Genomic DNA, 21,465 nt, shown 5'->3' with positions numbered 1-21,465 from the left:
TCAGGAGCAGAGGATGGATGAGTTGCTCGACCCATTGTGTAATTCTTGTCTGACACAAGACTTGCTAGAGAAAATCAGCACATCTTGAGAGGACAACTTCTTGTTTGTGGTCAGAAGTATTGAGCTGCTCAAGTTTGCATGTTTCTCTTGGCAAAGGACTAGAGCTGGAAGGGCCTCAGTTCAAAAAGACTGTAGCTGAAATGGAAGAAAAATGAGAGGTCTCACTGAAGATGTGGTATCCTTTGTGTTTAGTTGGATTAGAGGCAGTGTGTATTAATCTGATGTGTTTTACCTCTGACTTGTAAAAATGTCAGTAGTAGTGCGTGATGTGTGGTGGAACAGTGGCTGGATTTGTAGTGGGCTGGGTTATGAGAGCTCTTTGTGGCTGTATTCCCCCTAATCCACAGTTTGGAACAACTTGTTAGCTTCAAATATTTCATGTTTTGCTATGAGAGATAGCTGAAAACAGTGGAATTTATATTCCAGTGAGCTGTTTTAGGCCTGTATGCAAGTATAGGAAAAATGCAGATGGCCTTTGGCATGCAGATCTCCTAGGAAGTCCAATAGCTGTAACATGCAGAAGTAAAATTGTGCTTTTCTTGCTCTTGCTTTTGTCAGTTATTTCAGATTTGTTTTCACAGACATGGAGGTTGTCTTAAATGGAGGTAACTTTGGAAAGTGGATCCTGCCCTCTCAGGGGCAGTTATGCTTGCAGGCAGGCTGAGTCACAGGCTTCAAGGTATTGACAGATCTCACTGGTGAAGGAGAACGAAGACAAATAGGCCAGATTCTTGTGTTCTGTGTAACTGGAATTTCAGCAGGGATGTGCTACTAGATCTTGGTTTCTTTTCTGCTGTTTCTAGAGTGCAGTATGATTTTTAATATGCCTTTAGCACTGATCCAAACAAAGCAACCCAATTCAAAAAGCTCAACTTGTATTTTCAGCTTACTAGGAGAGTAATGCAGTGCTGTCCTTCCTCCTCGTGTTACTCTGGGCTTTTTTCTACTAGAAAAAGAATTGAAGCACCACAAATGTAACTGCAGTAGGTGTCAATGTCTGGTAGATTCCAATTTCAAAGGTGCAATTTTGTGCTTGGAATGGAATGCCTGGTAGGGAAATACTTCCAGCAGCAGCGTGGCGATGGTTCCTGCTATAGACAGGTCTGTGTTTGTGAGCACAGTGCTGTGCAGTAAGCAATTTCACTTGGAGGAGTTCTGATGAAGGTACCAAAACTTGATTTAAGAAGCTCACTGGTTAAATACAGTATACTAACCAGCAGCTTTTGCTTTGCAGCCAATCCTGCTGTGGTAGCTTAGGGAATTTCAGTCTTTATGCCAAAGTCCAGAAGAAGCTGTTCGACCTATGGGAAGTCCCATTCACAAAGTTAATTAGTAACAAGCTGACGGAGCTTGAGTTGTTCTTTCTGTGGCCATTCCCACAAGAGAGTAGTTACTGTAATCAAATCTGAATGGAAAATTCAACTCGGGGGAAAAAAAACCAAAACGACCAACAGACACAAGATAGTGATTTCCTGTACACCAGAGATGTTATTAATTACTTACTGTAACGTTCCAAGGAGGATGATTGGGCCGTTACATGGATAGCACTGTAGGCAAGCAATGCTTGGTGCATGTGACATTTCAGCCATGTATTAAACGTGGTCAGTGACCACAGCATATTTTCCAAAAGCACAGTGGAATAAAGTACATCATGCCAGATGTTGAAGTGCAGAACAAAAGAATCTTTATAATAAGGCAGTGGAGACTGCAGAACGTTACAGTATGATGATTGCTATCTAAGGATGCAGTTCCTCCTAACACTCAGTGAAATTTTGTTTGGTCACAGTCTGTTCTAAATTTTCTGCAGTGAAAGTTCAGTGTTGGTGTCTGTAAGATGCTCGTTACTATTATGAGGCTTTGCAGGTGGTACTTAGCACTGTTTTCTTCCACAAAGCAGTCTGGAAGATGGTCCAACTTCCTGCAAAGTGACCAAAATTCCCCTAGCCTTGCTTCCTGTGTACTTAAATCATCTTTCCTTTCTGCTGTTGCCACACAAAACCTCAGAGCTGCCTCCAAGCTGGGCTGTTTTCAGATGAAGCAACTGTTGAAATGTGATCCTCATGCAGTGAAGCTGAATCAAAATTCCTGCAACACATGCATCTAATGATAGGCACAAACAGTTTTCTGTGGACAGAGGAACAGAGCTTTTAGATGTCAGATGAGTACAGTAGGCCTCATTCCACCATCTGTACTCCATTTAGTAGTTCTGCTGAGCACTGTAAAAAACTTGTGGCTTAATTGAAGTTACACTCTCAGTCCCCATAAGGGATCCTGTGGATCCTCAGCGTGACCCAGGCTGGAATAATCACAGAGCAGCACATGATTGTAAGGACAAAAGGAGCCACAATCTGTGGGCATGAGGGAAAACTTGAGAGAAGGCTTATCTCAGTAATGTATTGATTTAATTTTGGGTAAGTGCTAGGATGTGAAGGACACACTTGTTGGCTGTGGTCCCACTGACCTCAGGTAAGGTTCAGATTGCAGGGAGGTAAAGCTGAAAGTTGGCAGAGGTGCAAGCAGCCCACAGTTTCTAACCTCTGATTTGCCTCCCAATTAGTTTTGCTCAGACTCACCCTTGAGATCCTTCGTGCTCAGGTCCAGACTTCACAGCACCCCGTTCTGTAGCTGGGTTGTTCTATTTTTGGGTGAATACATCATCTCCCACAATATTGGGTCAACCACTGTTCGGGTAGGGCTTAAAGAAATATTTAGGCTATGGTAATCCTTTAGGAAAAATCTCCCTGTACCAACTGTATGTGATTTTTCAGCTGTTTGTGTATGTCTCAGCTCTATGAGCTCTGAAGCAGAATGAACTCTATTTCTAAAGCCCAGCAGTGTTGTTTAAGTGTTAAATTTAAGTGTTCAATCACACAAGGCATTGCATACCCGACTTACTGTCTCTAATACACAAGTTTGTGAGCATCAGCTATTTGGAGTTAATTCCAGCAATCAAATCCAAGGATTAGTGTACTTTAAAAAAAAAAAAAAAAAAAAGATGTTTTGATGTTGCATATTTTCCTCATTGCCTGAAGATGACTGCATATTAAGAAGGTCTTGAAGCCTGCATGCTGCTTAAATCATGGAGCCTGCGCTTCTGCTGCTGGCGTTCAGTTAAGGTTAGAGGTCTGACTTTGCAATAAAGAAAACATTAATGTTTGAATTTTTAATAGCAATACTCTAGGTTATACTGGTTGTATTCTGCCTCGTCTAGGGAGGGACACAGAGCCATGCTGTGTCCTCAAAGCAGAGGCTGAGTTGCAGAGCTCACTCCGTGGCAGCTCCTGGGGACAGCCTGCTGTGCTTCCTGGGTACATCAGCACAGAGCACCCATGTGGCACTGGTCTGCTTTGAAAATGAGGAGGCAGGCGGAGAGGAAGAATGAGAAGATGTCACAAAATAGTTTACCTTGCCAGCAATTTTCTCTGCTTCCCTGCTATTACTGCAAATATTTCTCTGCTCTGCTTCCCTTCTTTCTAATACGAAAGTGACCTTATTTTGTAAATGACAACACTTGATTTCCATGGGAGTGATGATGATTTCTCACGTTCGGTGCTTGGCTTGAAGGGAACAGATGGACTACAGAAAAGAAACAGCAAATGGAATAACACTTAGACTGGTGAGAGACCTTTTGCAAATAGTAGCTCATTATTCTGACTGAAGGACATCCATGTGCAGTGAGGGGGAGGAAATTGGCAGTATTTTTTTTTTTTAAGTGTGTTCTGCACTTTGCCTACCAGCTGATGCCAGCCCTGATTCATAGGTCAGAAGGCAGTGGGGGGCTCTCAGACCAGGGAGAAGCTGGTGGTTTGGGGCTTTGGGGGACCCTGTGCGAGGGCTGTGAGTCCTTGTGCTGCAAATACAGCTTTGCTGGTGATTTTCCTTGGTCTTGTTTACCTATCTATCAAACTGGGGTGATCCTTGTTTCACATCAGGACTGGCTTAGTGCTTGTCCAGCTTTGGGAAATATTGCTTGGCTTTGTCACAATGTTCGGGGTTTTCCTGGTGAGCAATCCAAAAACTTCTTTGGGATGTGTTTTATGTGCAGAAACATGTTCTCCCCTTTGTTTTGCTTCAGTACTTAAATATTCCTTTCTTAAGTGTGCCTCCAACTCGTATCTTCCTTTTGCTGATAAATACACGAGAAAACTGTGACGTTAACATTTGGGTGGTGGTTCATAGAAACAAAGCTGAGAATAATCAAAGGGAAATCAAGTGCATTGGGGTTGTCTAAAGAAAGCTGAGTTTCTTCAGTTTAATGCAGACACAATGCACATCTTACATCTGTTGAAAAATGCCAGGACAGAGCCAGATATTGAGACCTGGATTAAGAGATTTGACAGCTGAATGGCTGAGGGCAGCATCTAGAGTCATTTGGGGGTGGATGCTGAGAGGTAACTTGAGAATAACATCTTGTGTAGGGATTGTAGATGGTGGAAATTGGGGCAACTTCCAGGAGTCACAGCATCCTGAGCCTGTGTCCTGCACTTCCCTTGAACACCAAATGGTGCTAGCACTGCAAGCTGCGTTCCTGGAATGGGAGGAGCTGTGGCTCTGATCCCTGTGATGTATCTGTTTTCTGTGCCACACGAGGAGTGGAGGAGACAAATGGTCAGCATTGGCATTATTGAGATGCTTTGTCAGGCTTCACTTCTGATTTCATTTTTCTTGTTTCATGCAGGAAAATCACAGGTTGTAACTACTCAAAGCAGTGATTTTGCTTAAAGTCAGTGTGCTTTCTCAGATATGAGGGAACACAGCTAAAAGGTTGATGCTTCATTTTCTTCCTGACTTATTCTTTTATCTCCCTGGAAGAGAAGCAGTGGGCTTGGTGCATTACTTCACTGCCTGGAGTGGATGCATTTCATCAGCGGATGGTGCAGATGCTATTTTTAACAGTAACTCAAAGGGGGTAGCCCTGCTAAAATTACATCATTAATATACACAGCTGAAAGGAAATGGCACAACAGTGCCTTGGAAGGTTCTCTATTGTGTTTTCCACTCCTGTGGATGAATTATTCAATGTGCATCATTCAAGCAGAGATGCAGTTGGGCTGCCGTGCTTGCAAAGCAAGCAGAGTTCTTCTTATAAACAATCCTATGGAAGAGTAGTAAGGAAATTACCTGCAAAAACATAGGCATGATGCAGGTACGAGTGGCTTGGATTGCTGCAAGTTTGTCCTTTTTCCTTTTTCTGCTATGAGATAATTGAGCAGCTTGCTAGATATCCTGCTGTCGCAAAGGACAAGAGGCAGCTGTACAGAAGGAGACAAAACCCACTGTGCTGCACATGGGAGAGTGCAGTGGCCAGTGTGGAGAAGCAGAGCTTCAAGATGTTGAGGTTTTAGTGATTGAGAGACTTGGGTTTTCTTGTTCTTTCAGTTCCCATGTGTTCTCACTGGTTTGGCAAATGCTAGTGAAATGTGCTTTGGTCTTCCCTTCCCTTTTGTATTTGCTTCATGGATGTGTTACAGAAACAATTGTGTAATAGTTGTATGGTATCTCAAAATAAGCTTAAGCCCTGAATGAGAACTTTATTCTGTTTCTTTGAATTACTGGTCAAATCTTGTCTGGGGTCCAAAGCAAAGGAACAATGTTTCATACAGAAGCGTGGAAGGGAAGCAGAATATTAAAGCCTAAGAGCAGAGACCTGAAAACGTACAAGGATGTAATTGCCAACAAAAGGAGCCCCTCACAAAGGTGGCTGTGCAGGGGAGAGTTTGTTTCTCACTGAGCTGAGCACTTGAATGCATCTGTGGCTCTTGGCAAGACTGTTTGTACTGAAGGCTTTGCCTGTTCCAGATTAGTCCCTGGGTCTGATGTTTGTACGTAGCATGCTTGTGGTATTTTTTTGCCATTAAGTTTTCATACTATAATTCATTGGAAAAAATTGAAGCTGATACCAAATGCTGCTCACACTTTCTTCTCATTGCAGCCTTAGTCATGAGCTTCAAGATGCTGATACTGCCTTCAGAAATGCAGAAGAGAGCACGTGCTTATGTGCATGAGCACTGAGCTGTGCGGTGTGGAACAGCTGCTTCACATAAGATATGCTGCATGTATTTGCCCGAGTTTGAAACGCACATTTCTGCAGTGTGCACACAGCCAAAATCACTGGGCAGAGTTGGAGCAGCAGCCATCTGATCTTGGTGCTGTTTTATCACCACGCTGCCCTTCATGCCAGGCCGTGCTGGCTGAGCAGCTGCTGCTGGGATCTCACTGACTGCACTCCATCTCTGTTGGATATATGGTTACATGCTGCAGCCCACAGAGTCTGTGTTCAGCTGTGCTGCAGGGGGAGGGAAATCTTTATATGTATATAATTTTCTTCAATAATTTTTTTTTCCCATTCTCCCCACCCCCAACAACAGATTTGTCATTAGCTCAGTTGCACTCAGATGGCTTCTTGGGTTGGTTCAATGGCTGAGCTGTGCTGGGCCCACTCCATATGTCTATCTGTTTTAGGGCATTGCCTCCACACTTGAAAGCAAATGCCAGCTCCAAAAGGTTCCCAGCCATGTCGGCTACCTGAATGTGTCATGGTTCTCCCCATCTGCTTTCCTTTCTCTTCCAGATCTCGGTCTGTATCTGTTCCATGTAGGCACAGGGACTTCACAGGCTTTGGCTGTGCTGGTGCTGTTTCCCCGGCGATGTCTGGGATCTGCTGAAGCACGGATTTTGGTACTTGGTACAAAACTGAGCAGGGAAAGGGATCTGCATTACCAAAAATGTTTTGCATGGGGAAAAAAAAAGACTTTGCACCTTCAGTTTGATGGGCGAATATAACATTCAGATTCAAAATGCTACCTGATCTGTCTTCAGCTCACTGAAACTGAAGAAAATCCTTTCTAGGGGAGAACAAACCAGCACAATGATTCTCTAGGATGGGTAAAACTGCTCTTAAAAGCTACGAAACAAAGCCAAGATTTTGTTTAAAAGCAATCTATTGGGAACAGTAAGTAAAATAATCATTCAGTCAGATAAAACTAGACTAAATATACAACTGCAGATTATTTATCCAGTAAGTAAAAATATTTATATACCAAGCTGAACATGTCTCTTGATTGCAAAGATATTTTTACTAGGGTGGATGACATAATTAGATCTGGACAGCTTGTTTATTTTAATTGCTTGTGGTAGGATATATGCTAGTGGTTACCGAAGCTTCCTTCAAACAGTGTTTGTGCTTATGGTCATTTTTGCAGATGTTCTTCTCAGAATGAGCTGCACGTTCCTCTGTCTGCTCTCAGTAAATCACAGAAGGAAGACGAGTCACGGGGCCAGGCTTTAAGCAACTGAAGTACAAAGCTGCATCAATCAGGAGACGCAGCTTCGCTTTCGGAGCTGCTCATTAGAACTGAGTTATGGTATACGTTTTACCTGTTGCAAAATTGCCCTTAATTAACATTGCTTTTACAGCCTACCTTGGCATTGCATCGTAGTTCTCTTCCTGCCCTGAGCATTATTATATATAATTCAACAGCAGATCCTTGGTAAGTGTGTGCTTCAAGGAACAGCTCCTGCCTGGTGCCGTGCGTTGGTGTTCAGGCTTAGCAGAACAGCAGAGCTGTTACACAAGTATGTCCAGCAGCCCTTCCTGAGTCATTCTATAGAAGCTTTATCTGGCATTAGAAAAGAAGAAAGGCCACTTGTAAGGCAGTGGTGTCTATTCAGTGCTGTGGAAGGCAGTTGAGCGGTGCGGGGGCAAAAGTGAGTACATTTGGCTTGAAGTACTTGGTAAGAAAAGCCTTCAGATTGGTGTTTGAGACTGTATCTTGCTTTTGAAAGCAGCTGGCTGATCCTTCTGGGCTTTGTGTCTTCCTGTCCAGATGGAAGTCCTCTTCAGGCTGTGGTGCAGACAGCGTTTTGTTTTATTTAGGCCCTTGAATGCAGTGAAGTTACGAAAGCGTTCTTTAGGTTGATTGGCTTTTGTGGTTGGCTGAAGTGCTGACGGTACCATTCAGCACTACCCAAAACAATGCACAAATTGAACTAAAATTCTAAAAGCTGAGATGCACAGACTTATTTTTTCTTAATCTCTCCCCTTTTTTGGAGGACATAAGGTCACTTAGTTGGTAAATTGGATAAGCCCAGCTGAGGAAATAGCAGGCAGATGAAAACTACTGGTCAGGGGTGAGCTATGCAATCCCAGTGCAGTACGCTTCCTCAGTGCTGCCAAGTATAAGCTCATGTTCTTGATTTCTAAAAAAGCTGTGTGATTATTTCCTGTGGAACACTGCAGCTCCCAGTCATCAGCCTGCAAAGTAACTCCTCGCCTAAACTCAGTACGTTGCTTTTGATTTCAGATGTTCTCTATGTTGGAAGATCCTTTGTTTCTTACAGTTCTAAGGGCACTTCTTCTGCTAATGTTCCCTGTGTGACATGGGTGCTGCTAACAAACTTTGTTCCAGTCTTTTCCTGCCTATTTTTGTATGGTTCTGAGTTTCCTTTGCAGCAGGGACCATGATTAGAGCAAAGTCTGTCCCGGTGCAGAGTGCTGAGGACTCTCTTTGGAGCCCTTAAACTCAGATCATCCCAACCAGGCTCGTTCCTGCTGCTCTGGGGGAATGGGGTCTTTATATCTGCTTGTCCTGATAAGAAATAAGCACAGAATCACAAGACATCATCAGATAAAGTGAGCTAGGGATGTCTGTTGCCACTTCAGGCTCATCAGCTTACTGTGCGATGGCTTAGATAAAACGCTCTTGATGAAACTGTTTATTCCAAATTCCACTTGAAGGAAGTATTGTATTTATCTGCTGAAGTTGTTCTCCCAGTTAACGATAACCAGGAAAAGCCTTCAAATAGAGTTCTCAGGTAAATGTGTCACTCTCAAGAGGGTTTCAACAATGTTTGTGTTGCTGTGGTGGTTGCTAAGTGTCAGTGATACTGTAAATGTGCAAATCTTCTGCTGGAACAGTGTGGTTTCCTGCACAGCTCAGAGTGGTTTAAAGATACCTAATACAGGGAGAACAGAGAAAGATCTCACTGCATTTTGGTAGTAGCCACAACTTTGTGCTTCTTTTGGGGGGAGAATACATAAATTCTATGGAACTTATGGCTCAGTTTATACATTTCTTGGCAAAAAGCAGCTTTATATTTGCATAAAGGCTTTGGGATCACTTAAGTGATTATCTCTTGACACATTTACTTAGCCTATAACCACTGTACTATGTGAGAACAGGTTAACCTCTCCCTAAATCACCCTCTCGTGTTCAGAGGATGAGATGCCCTGTTTCCCTTGTTGCTAATACAGTAACGACAGGTCCTTCATACATGACAAACCAATGTAGTTAACTGCAGAGAGAGCTGCTTCATCCCCTTCCAGATTTGATTCTTTTTTTTTTTCCCTTAGAAATAGTAAAACAAGAAACTAAAAAGAGTAAAACAAGACCATTCTTCAGAAAGAAGCCCTCATTTCCTTATCCATCCTCCCTCTTTTCTAAAGAATCCTCACCCCAGCTCTCATTGCTCTTGAATGGAGCAGTTTTCCCCCTCTGGAACAGCTATAAATAGATGAGTTTGTAGCTGTATGTGTGCTTGTCACTTAGGCTAAACTCAACTCTGACACTTCTTAATTGTTTAATACATTTGCATGTTAAGGACATAACACACAGCAGGCCTCTTTGTGTGCAGAAAGCAGAGTGTCTGTAAGGACAGGCACTCCTAGAGCATCTCTAGTTATTGTTTGTACTCTGCCCTGTCAATATTTTGACACGCCTTGGATACCTTACAGGGGTTAGTTAATGTGTCGTGAATGACTCCAAGGTGTGCTGTTGCTGGCTGTTGGACAGAGGGAAATCCAAGCAGGATGCTTTCTGGGTTGTCCTGTTAGTGCCTGGTGGTTTGGTGCCTGCTGGGTCTGGACTGCAAGTTCAGCTCAGGTTTGTGGGTGTGAGGCCTCAGGGACACAAGCTTTTTCTTGGCTTTCATGGCAAAGCTGTTGCATGTATTGTGGTACTGTGACTTGCTGGAAGGAGCTGTAGGAAATACACAAGTCTGATCCAGTCTGAGGTCCTCAGGTGTACTGATATGAAGCTCTCAGCATCCTGAAGGATGCTGATCAATACCAGAGATGCTGAGCTCTGTTCCCACTGCTTCCAGGTGAATGGGCAACCATTTCTCATTGTGCTTTGAGAATCTGGTGCTTAACTCTGCAGGTTCCCTCTGGGCCTCCAGCATTGCACTTAATGAGTAATAAGTGCTGAGAGGTGGGAAGCTGGTGAGATGGAATGAGCGAAGGTGGTCAGCAAACACATTCTTGTGTGCTTGTGGCAGAAGAGGATATATTTGCTTATGAGAGGGACAATGCATCTTGCTTCCTTCTTTCTCCATCACAGCTTAGATAAAAAGCTTTGCAAAAGATGAGATATGTGAAAGCACAACACAGACAGAACTCCTCAAAGTTTCTCAGCTCCAACTCAGTTGAGCAGTTGCTATTTGTCACCTTGTAATTTCCTGTGCTTTGCTGCTATAATTGTTTTGAAACTACCAGATTAATTATTTTTCTCCTGTGATTTTTTTTTTTTTTTTTTTTGCCTGTGTTTGAGTGTAAATCCTGATGGGTTTGGGTTGGGTGGGGAAGCTTTATGGCTCAGGTTTTGTGGAGTCACTTGAGATTACCTTTTGTCTAATGGACAGCAGTAATTGAGTAACTCTGGCTTTTGAGACATTGCTTTCCTTTAGAAAAACAAGAGATGGAACGAGAGCGCTACGTTTTTTGTTGCCACTTCTGTCCAAACAAGGATGTGGAAGTATTTTACCAGTTGCTTTTTGGTGGATGTTTTCAGCAAAAATCCAATTGCTGTTTGTTTGCTTCTTTCCGTAGATCTTCATTAATAAATCTGTAGAAGTAGAAGCATCAGCTGGGGCTCTGCACTTGGCCACCTATATAACACAATGTAGTTTTTTGTGGGGTCTTTTTTTCTCTGTTTAAATTGTAACCCTTCTTTCTGTCAGGAGCTGCCTGGACTCAGCCCAATCTCTTGACAGTCACATTTTTACCATCTGAATTCCAAAGAAAATACTGATCTTCTCACCACGTGAGCTGAGCCACGTTCAGTGGTCTAAGAGAAGGAAAAGAGCTGTTCACATATGGAGCAGCACTTCCAGACATCAACGTAGGCTTGCTGGAAGTTGCAGTGCCTTCCACTTGAACCCAGTTATGCAGCTCTGTGATGTGCTGCTGCCTTGAAGCACCTGTGCTTTCATCCCTTGGTACAAAACAACCTGTAACAGACCTGTGCATGTTTCCTTCTGGCGAGGGGAGCTGCTGAAGGGAGCACTCTGTGAGGCTGTCTGTGAAACCAAAGGGAAAATGTTGGTAGAAATGATATTGACACAGACTGTTGAAGGATGGAGCAGGTGTTTGGTTCAGTTCTGTGCAGTTGGTGTTAGTGCTGAAGTACTGGGTAGTATTAAAAGTAAATCGACACGTGGTTGTCCTGAATTTTTTTTTTTCTGGTTCTTTGGAGAGGAACACAAGTTCTTAATGTGGATTGAGACATTCATCCCTTTAGTCCTTCTACCAGTCCACAATGGCTTTCTCCAGAAGTTGAAGAGGTGTTACAGATAAAACACCTGCAGGGCCATATGAAGGTGCCTTTTGAAATGAATCTTTTCCTCTGTTGCCCACATAGCTGCATGTTGCACAATGCCCTTGACCCACAAGGAGTGGCTGGCTCATCCTGAGGCATGAATCACTTGGTGTGGCTGCGGATGTCAGGGAGGAGAAGGTCCAAGATCCCTTGGTGCAGAGGGAGAGGCTGGTGGGGGATCTGTCAGAAGGGCCAGAGGGTTTCATACCTTGTCTGAAGCAGGAAGGAGCTGTCTGGCTTTTTACCTTCGCAGGAACGATGAATCAATCAGGTGACAAATGCACTGAACAGCAGCCTAATGGGTAAAAACCTTGGGCTGGAACAGAGGTAACTAAAGTGGCTTCAACTTGCTGAATCTGTTTCACCTGGAGCATTTGAAATAGAAGGAAAAAGGCACCATACAGGAAGGAGGGAAGATGGCTTTGAAACCATGCCATTAAAGAAGCTTCCACTAAGATCCAAGTTGAGCCTAGCTTATAGAGTAGCCTCTAATTTAACTCCATTTGTCTGTTTTCTTACATCAGCTTTCTATACAGGTGCACATATGCCTACACTAAGAGCCTGAGAACTGGTGGAGTATGGAGACCCAATGCTGCAAGTTGCCCTGGAACATAATGGGAAGGAAAGGAGGAGACTGTATGGGCAGAGAAAGCCTCCAGCTAGCAGATCTGGGCTCGCTGAGCAAAGCTGGAGGGGGAAGGGGAGTGTACTTACCTTGGAGGCTGCTTTGGAATGTAAAGCAAAACATGCCAAAATGCTGTGTTCCAGGATTCCTGTGCTGCTGCTGTGACCTGCTCTGTTAGCCCTGATGCTCAGTGCCATACAGCATTGAGCAAATGCACAGGATTCTGGAAACATCACTGTTAATGCGAGATAGTGGCAGAGAGGGCTTTGTAATGTGTAATGGGGTAGAAACTGGAGGATGGAGATGGAACTTCTCCTTGTGTCTTATGTTTCAAGTTCTGTGACCACTCAAACCCTCGTGACCTGAGAGGCTGCTGATCTTACTGCCTGCTAACAGCTACAGTGGCAGAACATCTTGGAATGTGATCCCTTTTGTATTATAACAAACAGTAAAGGATGTGGATTTAATCATGTAGCAACACTTGCTTTGACCTCTGTCTGATAGTGCTTCAAATGTGAGCTTCCATACTTGATGCAGACACAGTCAGTAAGTACATGAAGATGCCTTATTTGGTCTAAAGGAAGGCAGCAAATAAAGCAAATGTTTCCCCCAGTAAACATCTTAGATAACTTGATTGCAGAAATGGAGTCACTTTACATATCATCAGGAATTCTCTGGATAATTGTGGAGCTGTATGATGTTTCTAGAGCCAATGAACTTCATTCGTGCTGTAGAACAGACTTGATCTTAAAAGATTTGATGCAGGATCACTGTGGTCAGTGCAGAACTGTATACCTAATGGTTCACTTGGCTCATGACAATCATTTTCCAGAGGATAAACTCCCTGCAGCAGGTTATATTAACCAGGTGAGCTCAGACTAGATCTTTAGCCTGGAAAGGTCACGTAACTGTCAGCACAACAACATCCCTGTGTAGTTTTAAGTTGGTTATTAACCCACGTAGTACAGCAGAAATAAGAACAGCAATAACATTCTTTTATATTCATAGGTTAATCCTGTGTTGCTTAAATAGCAGTGTAGCTGCAGTTGGCCCTGGTTTGCACAGGTTACATATTTGCTCCTCGCTGGGCTGTGTCACAGCATGGTGATACCCTGCACTACATCCATCCCACCAGTCCTTTCCAATTCTAATCCTCAAGTACGTATTCCAGTCATATTTGCTGCCTATCAACTGTGAGCACAATTAAGGGTGTCCTGAAATTCTCTTAAATAAGTATATTGAGGTACACTTATTTTCTTAAACTGTCAGGAAAACCTCTGAACCATGTGCATGCTTCAGTCTCCATGCTGTTGGATAGCTTGCTGAGATCTGGCATGCAGATGGGCTCTTCCTGTGGTGCTCAGCACGCAGCGTGGTGGCACTGAGGACATTTCAGAACATTGCAGGAGAGTGCTCTGAAGGCTTGAAATGGAGCAAGTCTCTGCTCCAAGGATAAGAGATAGGAAGCAGAAAGTTGGGAATTGACGTTACTGATGAGCCTAGGCATTTATGTAACTGGGGGCTGAGTGAAGATTGAAGGGTTGAGGATCATAAAGGGAATGTTAATTCTGTATTTTAATGGCTAGCACAAATATCTACAGCTCTATTTAAAACTCGATAGTTCTAAAAATGTTGGCTGCAAACAAATACAAGTCCAAGAGGGGTTTTGTAAAACAGCCAAATCCTAGGCTGTAGTGGTTTTAAGTGACAGGGAACAACAACAAAAACCATTAAAATGGAAAAGATAATGGCTTCAAGTCATGGTGGCTTTGTGTGGAGGAAAATCAAGCTCCGTCCTGGTGATAGGATGCTTTGGCTGTGGGGAATGGGAGCTGTGGGGCTGATGGAGCAGGCTGTCTGATGGAATGTTACGGGACTTGGTTGTGCCCCTGTTCTGCTGTGCAGCTTGTGTTAGCAGGAATGAGAAGGATGTATGTGATAAATGCACCAAGGTGGTATAACGTACAAATAGTCTTGAAAATGTGTAAAAACATTGAGAATCACAGAGTCATTAAGGTTGGAAAAGACCGCTATCATAGGGTCCTACTGTCAGCCCATCACCACCATGCCCACAAAGTGCAGCTCCCCAGAATCCAAACGTCAGAGCTCTGGGTTTTGCTTGTTTGAGCTGCTCTGTGAGCATCCCTCCAAGCACCTGTTGTGTGCTGCTCAAATTCCAGTGGCTTTCTTTTAGTATAATTGCCTTTGAGTTTATAAGCCAGTGCAAACTGGTGTTTTATAGACAAAATTCTGTGTATCCCCATGGGTGTAGTCAAAAGGTGGGAGAAACTGCAGGAGAAATAGGAAGTCAATAAATAGTCATCCTGAAGTTTAGTATGGTGGGATTTCTGAACTATGTGGGAAATGAGAGTGGGATTTGGACTGCCTGATGCGTCAGACTGTGTCCTCGAAGGCTGCAGATCACCAGCAGAGATGGAGGCAGTGGTCTGCTCTTAGTCAGCCCTTTCCCTGTGAGATACCCGTAGGAGGAAAGGACACATAAGGATCACTGAGCCCAAGATCTTGGGTTTGCTTACAGCTTACCTAAATAGCAATCATCGAAGTTGATGTTTCCCATCAGCCTGCAGCCAAGGAGGAGTCGTGATGTGAGGACAAAGCACCAAACACCTCTCAGAAGCACATCCCAAAGAGGTGGAGGTTTTTTGCAGGCCGTAGACTTGGTGTGCTTGTGTAAAGTTCTTACTATGCTGATGGGTGCCATGATAAGGCCAGGAAGAAACACAGAACTTTGCATTTAGCCTCTTGTCCAGGGATGGTTGGGATGGAGTCTTTCCATTCTGGAAAACTACGAGGAGCAGCTGCCAGCTGGGCACAAATCCCCTTCCCCACCCACCAAGCGTGGCAAGGTGCTCCTGTGGCTGATGGCCATGGGGCACACACTGAGTAAAGGAGTAATCCCTTTTGCATGCATGTAGGAACATCTTCCTCATTCCTCTTATCTCTTTGCTTTCTTACAGTGAGTGTTGAAAAAGTGGAACTAAAGGGACTGGCACACAAGAAGAACGAAAGAAACGTTGAATATTCCTTTGAGGTAAGTAGTGGTGCTGGGGTGGCTTTTTCCTTTGAAAGAAGGGAGGATAATACTTGAGAAGGAGTTAAAGAAATGTGCTGGCATTGTTAGGTCCCAGGAATTGGTCTCACGGAGCTCCTTGGGGATAGATGTTAGTCGTTTTTTAAAATCAATGATTTGTAAATAAGCCTAAATTGCTGTTGATTAATGTATGTAGATGATGCAGAGATTGTCTGCTAAGTGGGACGCAGGCAAAAAGATGTCATTCTAGCACAGCCAGTCGTGGCAAAGCGGGTGTTCATGGGGAAAAGAATCATGCCACAATTACAGGAAATTGTATCTATGAATGGAATGCAGAAGTTAAAAAGAATTTGAGGTTTAATGTGGACAAATGTGAATTTGGACTCTTAGGGCAGTGCTGTGTATGGGAAAAGATCAGAATGGTCATTTATTGCTCTATTTGTGGTCCTTTACGTCTGTACTCAGCAGTGAGGGAGTGTGAGACTGTGGCATATGGTTCTGGCGTTGCTGGTTTTAAAAGGGAGCTGAAGAGTACAGAAAATAGCTGTGGAAATTACTCAAGGCTTGAGGAAAATGCCATGCAGTGGGAGACTTAAAGTGCTCTGCTGCAAGATGACTCCAGCATCCTCAGAAAATGTTTTCCAAGGGAAGAAAATATTTGTTGGTGAAGGAGTCGCTAGTATGGCAGGAAAAAAAAAAGCATAACAGGAACCGTTGACTGCAGATTGAAGCCAGACAGAGTGGAAATGAGAACAGTTCTGCTGGCAGGAGGGTGGTTAGCCACAGGCTGCTGGGGGGAGGCTGCCCCAGTTGGATGCCCAGTTTGGAGGCTCAGTGCTCACTGTGCTGCCGACGTGGGATTTTGTTCAGCGTGAGCAGCAGGGATGGATGCTGGAGCTGGTGAGAGGAATGACAGAGTACCTTTCTCCCATCCAGTTCTGATGGTGTATTCCAACCCTCAGAATGCAGAGCCCAGAAAATGTCTTTGGTTTACTTAATGAGGCAGCGAAGCCAAAGAGTTGGTGAGAAAAGGAAACCCTGAAAAAGAACGGACAGGAGAATTTCAATTATCTACCACTTGTACTAAAGAAGAAAAGGTTTTCTTTATAACTGCCACCCGAGAGTGAGCACCAACGTCTTGTGATGTAGGCAGCATTAACCTCTGCGTGTCATCCAGCCTGGATGTGGCTCTGGGCAGCCTGGTCTGGTGGCTGGTGACCCTGCACACAGCTGGGGGGTTCACAATGATCACTGTGATCCTTTTCAACCCAGGCCATTCCATGATTCTATATCTTGGTTCTAAATATCATCAATATGAGAAAAGTTATGGATGTTTTCTTAAATCCTTATGAGCTATGCCGTCGTCTGAACTGCAGTTTACTTATGAGCCTCTTGTGAAGCATCTTTTTCTAGTATAAATTCTTCCATAAATACAACAAAATTACTTTTATCGGTGAAAACATTTCACTTCACAGCTTATAACTAAAAGGAACAACCCATCGGTGGGCTGAGCTCATAAATTGCTGCTTGCTTGGTTAGAAACCTCACGGTTAAATGTTTAGTTTGGCAGCTTGGAAAGAGCAGATCAATAGATAGAACAGTTTTCAGTGTGGCATTGCTGTTTTCCCCAGATTTATGGTTCATGTTATTGTTTTATAAGTACTGAGGATGATGACATGTTAGCAAAGCATATGCCATAACAAATGTCAGGTCACTGCAAATCTAGAAAGAAAGAGAAGGCTGAAACTTCTCACGAATCCCCCAAAAGGTGATCATTTATTACAGAATTTCAAAAGGGAAGGAAGAAAGAAAAGGTTTTGTAAGACCAAAAACTGTGTAAGTTTTCTTTCTTCTTTTTTTTTCCTCCTCCCCCCTTACTTGTCTGTGTAACAGCTCTACTGAGAGGAAATTCCTCCATTATGTCATCTGTTTTGAAATCCTCTCCCCTCACTTTGGCTGCCTTCGGGTGGCTGGAAAAAACTGTGTGTATGTTTTCAGTTGTCATTGAAACTGGTGTCATGTGAGAGGATGGCTTCCTGGTTGGAAACCCCACAAACCCAACTTCTTCCCTGCTGAAGGTTCCCCCAGTGCCAGGCACGTTGAGTAGAAGGGACCTGCCATTTGCTAACACTGCTAGCCAACATCTGAGCCTCTCTGAGCCAAAACCCCCCCAACTTTTGGCTCGGTTTAACTGATCATCCACCATCCCATAAATACCTCTGTATGTGAAAATGTAATGACTTAATGCAGAAGGCGTACAGGCAGAGATGGTGAGCTGTTCCCTTTTCTAGAGCATGTATAAGATGCTGGGGTCTAGGGGATAGCAGCAACCTCAACTACACTTCTAACATGGCAGTTTTTGGGTTTGGGGCAGTTGGAGTGGTTCACTGCCATCTCTGCATGGCATGTGGAGCTGATTAATTATAAACAGGCACTCGTGGGCTGTGATGAGTTGTTGGTATTGTACATCAGGCTCTACAAACCAGCTGTTTTCTTTAACAATAATGAGGAAAAAAAAGTTTCCATTTGTTAGCAGTCTGTCTCTCTGTCTGCAGCGTGCCGTGGCTGTGTAAACCATGAAGTGCTTTTTTAAGAATGCAGAGTGCTTGTTAAGTACAATAACAGCCAGAGCGGGGCTGCAGGGAGGACTGACTAAGAGTTATTTGGGCACAGAAAGTTTTTCCTTCTTGATGTCACGCATTGCAGTGTTTCTTGCAATCCATGGGAGTCATTCGATACCTGTGAGTGAGTTTTTGAAACCAGAGTTAAACAACTGGCTGCTCCTTACTGAACTGGGTGACTTTTATTTCTGCAGGTCCTGTGGTCTGATTCTTCAGTGACATTGGTAACTAAATCTTCCGTGGAAGTGACTGAATTTATTTCAAAGGTAAAGGCATCCTTTGAAAAGGGTGAGATGTGTTGTCCATTCACGTAATATCATTCAGTGACCTTTCTGAGATGAGAGAGAGACTGAATTCCTTCAAATGTTCAACTCATAGTTCACCATGCCTTGAATTACGTATGAGTAACGAGTCTTCTTTTCAATTCCTGTTTGTAATCCTCCACCTCCAGCTGTCTCAGCTGTATCCAGAAGAAAACTTGGAGAAATTCATTCCTTGCCTAGCTGGTCCAGATTCATTTTACCTAGAACGGAACCACATGGACCTGGAATCGGACCTTAGGTATGCTGCTTTGCTCTGCTTAGATCCTTAACTTTAGCATCTGTTAAACTCTATTTTCCCAAAGTTGAGACTGAAATCTACCACTAACAGAGCCACGGTGGATATTTTTCCATAGCCAGAGCCAGCAGGTGCATGCCTAGATTATTTTTCATGGCAAACAGCATTAACATTTCGAGCAGTCCTGTCTGTGCTTCGGGAATCACAGCGTAACGACAGGAATTCGGCAGGGTAAGAGAGAAAGCATGCTGCTGCTGCTGCTGCTGCTGTTTAGCTAGCAACAGTCTCCACAAATCTAGGTTAATAGAGCAGCAATTTGTGTTCACACAGCAACGGCTGTATCTATGGGAGAGGAAAATAACTGTTATTCTGTGTGCTACGTATTTGACAAATGCAGAATCGATTTGGGGGTTTTCAGGGCAGAAAACACATCTGTGTGTAGCTGCACTTATCTACTACTCACAGACTTGAAAAATGACCATTACCAAAGATACGATCAAAATGATCTCTGTTTTGATGACTTTTTATACATCTTCAAATCTACAAAAGATTTGGTTTGACTAAACACAGTTAAGCTTGTGTGACAGTGGAGAGTCTGGTGCTGCTGGCTGAAGACACTGCAGTTACAGAGTTTTAGGAGACTGCTTTATTTTCTCCCCAGAAGTCCGATGTAGTCCTGAGTTCTCCATCTTTGACTGAAACGTTTAACAGAGTGAAAAAATACAAGGCAGTAACATGAGGTTAAGAAGTTTTAAGGTTAAGATTAAATGTGTTTCAGGTCTCCTTTGACTGAGAATTTCATGGTGTTGTTAATTTGAAAGGGTGTTTATGTTTCTTAGTATCACTTTCAAGATGTCATGTAGGGTTTACCATCACAATCGGACAGACAGCTGTAACTTAGTGACAATCAAATAAGACTTCTGTTTGTTTCTGTTGAACCTGCAGGTATTTGGCACCATTGCCTTCCCATGTGGTGAAAAATGACCACGTTAGAAAGTTCTTCAGCACTTCATCCCCTTCACAGCAACTTCAGAGTTCAAGTAAGTTTAAAAGAAGTTTTAAATTACTTACTTAATTTGTAACCAATATGCATTTTTTAACCCAATACTATTTCCAACTTCCATTCCTTGTTTTCAGATCCTGGCAACTCCTCCCTTTATAAAGTAGGAACTACGCTGGGAACATCTGGAAGGTGAAGTATTTATTTTGTTTGCATCTGTTTTGGTTGTAAAATCCCATTCTGTAGGCAGCTGTCTGTCTTCCCTGGGAGATTTGAATCTATATTTTCATATTCAATTGTAAGGAAGAGAAAAATGCAAGGAGTTCTATCTTTAGTGTGTGGTCTGCCCAAAACAGATAGTGTCAGTAAGGTACTAGCATTTCTAGTGCTGTCGTCTGTTCATTTCTGAAGTGCTTCTAGAAAACACGTCTCTGCAGCATGCTTAAATGTTTCCTTGTACTGCAGTTTTCCTTCCAGTGGGAGGAAGGAAAAAAGTGACCTCTTTCAGTCAGCCTTGGAAAAAGAAGGGAGGAGATACTCTTGCCTTTTGTTAGGATTTAAACTCAGAGCCCTAACCTTTCTCTTAAGAGGCAGTTTTCATTTTCTCTCAGAACTCCTCGAGGAGCCAATGTTGTGGGTTATTTTACCACTTCCACCTGTACAAAAACCATCAGTTCCACAAATTACACTGGGGCAATTTTTAATAATGCAAAACTGAACCATGGCCATTTTCACTTAGGCTTTTTTTTTTTTTTTTTTTGAAGTATGTTTTGTCACAGAGAGGTTGTAGAACATATATCGTCTATGACTATGGAAGGAAATCAGGGGGAAGTTCTTTACTATGAGTGTGGTGAGGTGCTGGAAAGCTGCCCAGAGAAGTTGTGGATGCTCCATCCCTGGAGGTGTTCAAGGCCAGGTTGGATGGGGCCCTGGGCAGCCTGGTCTAGTATTAGATATAGAGGTTAGTGGCTCTGCCTGAGGCAGGGAGGTTGGAGATTCATGATCCTTGAGGTCCCTTCCAACCCTGACCATTGTATGATTCTATGAAATCTCTTCTTAAGTTACAGTTTATTTGCCCTAAGCTGTACTGTTAAACAGCACAGTGAAACAGCACGGATACAGACATCTAAGCTGGGTCAAACAGTGCAGGTTCCCCCAGCAATCCCACAGGTGACAGACTGACATCACTGCAGTGGCAGAACTCGACATAGATTCGCTGTGCTAACTCAACCCTTGTTCTATTTTGCAGGCCTATATGTGGAGTGGCAGGCATTCAGTCTTCTCAGAACCACGTCCAGCACTCAGCTGCTGCTCCTGTAGCGCTGCCCCACTGCTCCCATGCAGGAGGCACCGGTTCATCCCTGGCCTACCGCAACCAGATGGATGCTGCATCACCCATGTTGATGTCTTCCAGCCCACAGACCCCTCAAACACAGGAGCAAAATGGGATCTTAGACTGGCTCAGGAAACTGCGGTTGCACAAATACTATCCTGTCTTCAAGCAACTCACCATGGAGAAGGTAGGGCAGCGTGCTGAGTTGGGAATGGAGTCTGCAGAGGGAGGAGTTGCACGCATCTGCGTTTAGAATTGTGGCAGTCACTGGTTCAGCAGTCATATTTTGATGAAATCCTCCTTAGAATCATAGAATGGTTTGGGTTGGTAGGGACCTTTAAGATCCTTTGGTTCCAACCCCCCTGCTGCAGGCAGGGACACTGCCCACTAGGCCAGGTTGCTTACAGCCCCATCCAGCCTTCTTATTTTCAATTGCCTTGTGCCCAGGCCAGGGCTTTGAGGCAGCTGCTGCTTCAGATTCCTTACTGAATTCTTGGAGATCCGATTGCATGCTGACTTGAGAGCTGTGCTTTGGGCCCCTGCTCATCCCTTTCATGCTCAGTAACTCACATCTGTGGGATATATATATTTTTTTGTTTCTGCTTTGTGATTGATTTTTCTC

The 21,465-nt window shown here is 43.6% G+C and overlaps 1 protein-coding gene across 1 annotated transcript in view; it reads left to right on the top strand.

Annotated features, from left to right (window-relative positions):
• Positions 1–21,465, top strand: part of ZCCHC14 (zinc finger CCHC-type containing 14) — a 45,857-nt gene that overhangs the window by 14,927 nt on the left and 9,465 nt on the right. The window contains exons 3-8 of the mRNA XM_031615387.2: positions 15,258–15,331; positions 18,147–18,218; positions 18,404–18,513; positions 19,456–19,550; positions 19,648–19,702; positions 20,760–21,030. Of these exons, the coding sequence (XP_031471247.2) occupies positions 15,258–15,331; positions 18,147–18,218; positions 18,404–18,513; positions 19,456–19,550; positions 19,648–19,702; positions 20,760–21,030 (677 nt within the window). The remainder of the gene's footprint in view (positions 1–15,257; positions 15,332–18,146; positions 18,219–18,403; positions 18,514–19,455; positions 19,551–19,647; positions 19,703–20,759; positions 21,031–21,465) is intronic.

Source organism: Phasianus colchicus, chromosome 13 (assembly GCF_987193195.1).
Source record: "Phasianus colchicus chromosome 13, bPhaCol1.hap1.1, whole genome shotgun sequence".
Lineage (NCBI taxonomy): Eukaryota > Metazoa > Chordata > Aves > Galliformes > Phasianidae > Phasianus > Phasianus colchicus.
This window is presented reverse-complemented; position numbering and strand designations above follow the sequence as displayed.